Source organism: Poromitra crassiceps, assembly GCF_964638095.1.
Source record: "Poromitra crassiceps genome assembly, contig: HAP1_SCAFFOLD_1185, whole genome shotgun sequence".
In the NCBI taxonomy this organism is placed as follows: domain Eukaryota; kingdom Metazoa; phylum Chordata; class Actinopteri; order Beryciformes; family Melamphaidae; genus Poromitra; species Poromitra crassiceps.
In genome coordinates, this window is record NW_028151225.1 from 16,690 (window position 1) to 20,805 (window position 4,116).

Sequence of the window (4,116 nt, forward strand, 5' to 3'; positions counted from 1 at the left end):
TCGTCTGTGGACTAGATGGTTAAAAGAGCTCTGTTAAAGAAATTCAAATTTCTGTTTAAATACAGTACATACTGGACTTGATCCATATTTAGAAAAAAGCAATCCTTTCTATCATTGAGCGTGCCACAACAGAACTTGGCCTGATTGGCTTCCCTCACTAAACTAAAGAAAATCAGGCAAGTTTGCAAAATTTGAACTGGGAAGTTTCCACTCAGCAGGTTGACCTCCTTTTAATTAGGGTAGCTGGCCAATCAGGGTTGAGCATAGTGACTGTTCTGCCTGTGACGACTTTACTACCCTTTCAAACTAAACTGCATTTATTTGGAAAATCTTCTTTTTCTGAGCCATCATATATTGGAAGAGTTCATTTGCAAAAACAGGTAAACGCCATTCTTAAAATGAACAAACAACATCTGTTTGATACTCTCTGGAGTGCACATAGAAAACATTATTGAGGTGATTTATGTGAACATTTTCAGATGAACATGTTTTAGTTATGATTGATAATAAAATTTTCCCAAAAATAAATAAATTACAGTATAAATACATCAATGTACCTGGTAGGATGATTGGCAGCTGGATTTATATCTGTTGAGACAAATCAAATGTGTGTCATTGTTTTTTCTTAAATAAAGATTTATAGTCTTCATCAGTTTGTATTTCAGTGTGTTCTTTAAAACTGCATTTAACAACAGAAGAAGAATGTCGCATTTTGTGATAATGACAGTGAGTTTTAAACTTGAATTCAAATGAATTAAATGTAGGCTGTCTTCTGTCAAATGTGTCTTGCTCTCTCCTTTGAGAGAGCCTAGAGGCGGAGCAACACTGGAGACAGTTTCAACATCGTCACATTCTGGAATTGAAAGTGAAAGTAACTCAAAGCAACAGCATTTTTGCAGTCCAGAGAAGTCTGTTTCTCCTCGTAGAACATAGAACTAAAGGTGAGTACAGCACATTTACTGTGTTTGAGAGCAAGAATACAACAATGAACTATATAGGCTGAGCTGCTAGGATGTTCACCTTTTCATTTTGTAGCCTACTGACAAGATTTCAATGAATTAAAATGAAGACTACTCCTGTAGGTGGGATGTCCCGTGGTGGCTGTTATTTGGGCCTATATTTTCAGAGTTAAGTAGTGGTAGGACAGGTGTTCAACTTGTAAAAAGCTAAATTATTGACAATCCAACAGTGTCTCCTTTTAAACCAACTTTAATAATTTTAATGTATTTTCATTCAATAATCAGGCTATGTAATTTCACATTGCTGTTATTTCACACTTTCACTTTTCAAATGATCTGGCACTTCTTTTCAGTTGAAACACTAGTGGAGTCCTTTCTTAGACTTGTTTTTTTTCTACTTATACCGGTTACATAAATGTTTGCTATTGTTCCAATAATACAACTTGAATAATTGTTACGATATATCTTTCAATAAGTATGTATTACAATGTTAACATTTCATATTTTGGTGTCTAGGAATGTCTGCAGCCAGCAATCTCCTATCTGAAGAGCAGTTTCTGTGCTCCATCTGTCTGGATGTGTTCACTGATCCAGTCACCACACCATGTGGACACAACTTCTGCAAGAACTGCATCACACAGCACTGGGATATTAGTGGTCAGTGCCAGTGTCCCTTGTGTAAAGAGGTTTTCAACACAAGACCTGAGTTGCGGGTCAATACCTTCATATCTGAGATGGCTGCTCAGTTCAGAAAGTCAGCTCAGATGAAAGCCAGCAGCTGCCCAGACCAACCATGTGCCAAACCAGGAGAAGTTCCCTGTGACATCTGCACTGGGACCAAACTGAAGGCCCTGAAGTCCTGCCTGGTGTGTCTGATCTCCTACTGTGAGACTCACCTGGAGCCTCATCAGAGAATCAAAAGCCTAAAAACACACAAGCTGATGGATCCTGTGGAGAACCTGGAAGACAGGATGTGTAAAGATCATGATGGACCGCTCCAGCTGTTCTGCAAGACGGACCAGATGTGTGTGTGTTTGCTCTGCACTGAGTCAGATCACAAGTCACATCACTTTGTTCCTCTGAAAGAAGAATATGAAGGAAAGATGGCTGAGCTGGGGAAGACGGAGGGTGAAATTCAGCAGATGATCCAGGAGAGACGACTGAAGATTCAGGAGATCAAACAGTCAGTAGAGCTCAGCAAGGGAGATGCAGACAGAGAGATAGCAGACGGTGTGCGGGTCTTCACTGCTCTGAAGCAGTCTGTGGAGAGAGGCCAGGCTGAGCTCATTGAGACGATTGAAGAGAAGCAGAAAACAACAGAGAAACAGGCTGAAGGCTTCATCAATGAGCTGGAACAGGACATCTCTGAGCTGATGAAGAGACACACTGAGGTAGAGAAGCTCTCACGCACTGAAGACCACCTCCATCTCCTCCAAAGCTTCCCATCACTGAACACTCTCCCACAAACCAAGGACTGGACAGAGGTCAATGTCCACTCATCATATGAGGGGACTGTGAGGAGAGCTGTGGAGAAGCTGGAGGAGACACTCAGTAAAGAGAAGGAGAAGCTGCTTGCTGATATTGAGCTGAAGAGGGTCCAGCAGTATGAAGTGGATGTGACTCTGGATCCTGATACAGCACAAGCCTCTCTCATCCTGTCTGATGATGGGAAACAAGTAAAATATGGTGATGTAGAGAAGAATCTCCCAGACAACCCAGAGAGATTTTCTCCTTGTCCGTGCGTCTTAGGAAAGCAGAGCTTTTCTTCAGGAAAGTTTTACTACGAGGTTCAGGTTAAAGGGAAGACTGAGTGGGATGTAGGAGTGGCCAGAGCATCGATCAACAGGAAGGGAACAATCACAGCGTCACCCGCGCATGGCATCTGGACTAGATCTTTAAGGAATGAAAATGAGTACAGAATTGCTGGTGGTCCTGTTCTCTCTCTGAAAACCAAACTTCAGAAGCTGGGAGTGTTTGTGAATTATGAGGAGGGTCTGGTCTCCTTTTATGACGTAGATGCTGCAGTTCTTATCTACTCCACTAGTGGCTGCACCTTCACTGAGAAACTCTACCCAATCTTAAGTCCCTGTTCTAATGATGGTGGTAAAAACTCTGCCCCTCTGATCATCTCTCCTGTCAATCACAGAGATTAGACAAATAATTTGATTTCATTCAGTCATTTAAAATAATGAATGTACGTATTCAGTACTAATGTGTATATATACTTAAATACTTGTTAATGTAGGCCTATATCAGCCATTGTCGGAAATTATGGCGCAACGCATTTTCACAGTACCCCAAGTTTCAGGGAGATATGCGATAAGATGTAAGGGGGTTGGGGAGTGGCTATAGCCTGGGAGAGCTTCTTATGTGTATTTGTGAGTGTATTTGTATATTGCTTGTTTTATGTAATACCTGTTTTCTTTCTGTATATTTGTCCTAAGGACCCCCTCGAAAATGAGATGATTCATTCCAAGGGGGTTATCCTTCTAATAAATTGTTAATTGTAAATTGTAACTGCAGGACAACAACTAGTTATTTTGTCAAGCGACCAGCGACGTTAATACATGCTGGGGTGCACAGCCCGTAACCATCCGGGAAGTGAAGTTGAGCGACTCAGGGAATGTACGGCTGCCAGGTGCACAAACATACCAGGCTGGTTCAGTGACTAAAAACACCATCCTGTATTGAATGTAGTTCCAGGTGAGAGGCACAGGGGGGCGCTGTCTAATCTCTAAGGAACACGTGTGTTGTGCTTTATGTGAGAATGAGAATGACTTTTATTGCTGCTCATTACTGTGCTGTGTTGCAGAAGTTAAACGAGTCAATGTCATATTATGCTGAGTGATGTTATTTAGCTCTCAGAGGAGGCTAGTCAGGCCCATTGGCCATATCTGCCCTCCTGTTCACCTCCTCACCTGGTTGCCCAAGTCCTATGAGTTTGTTTTAATGTAATAAAGTGGATTTTTGTGTTTAATCCTGGTTTCATGTGTGGGATCATTACAGCCTCAGTACATTGCAGTACCATTTCTACCCAGGTGGTGGGAGCATTTGACTGCCCTTATATCCAAAGGTTTATTACAATGCATTAATGTAATGTATGCAGTCCAGCTACAGCTAGTACAATGTAAGGTATGGTGGGGGTGGGGGTTCCATG

The 4,116-nt window shown here is 41.7% G+C and overlaps 1 protein-coding gene across 1 annotated transcript; it reads left to right on the forward strand.

The window, feature by feature from the left end:
* The first annotated feature begins 914 nt into the window (after positions 1-914).
* On the forward strand, positions 915-3,916 carry LOC310771768 (E3 ubiquitin-protein ligase TRIM21-like). Its single transcript, XM_083664292.1, has 2 exons — positions 915-941; positions 1,476-3,916. The coding sequence occupies exon 2, from the start codon at positions 1,478-1,480 to the stop codon at positions 3,110-3,112; it is 1,635 nt and encodes a 544-aa protein (XP_083520418.1). The 5' UTR covers positions 915-941; positions 1,476-1,477; the 3' UTR covers positions 3,113-3,916.
* The last annotated feature ends 200 nt before the right edge of the window (positions 3,917-4,116 follow it).

Coding starts and splice junctions, on each gene's coding strand:
- LOC310771768 (XM_083664292.1), top strand. CDS start 1,478: ATGTCTGCAGCCAGCAATCTCCTATCTGAAGAGCAGTTTCTGTGCTCC.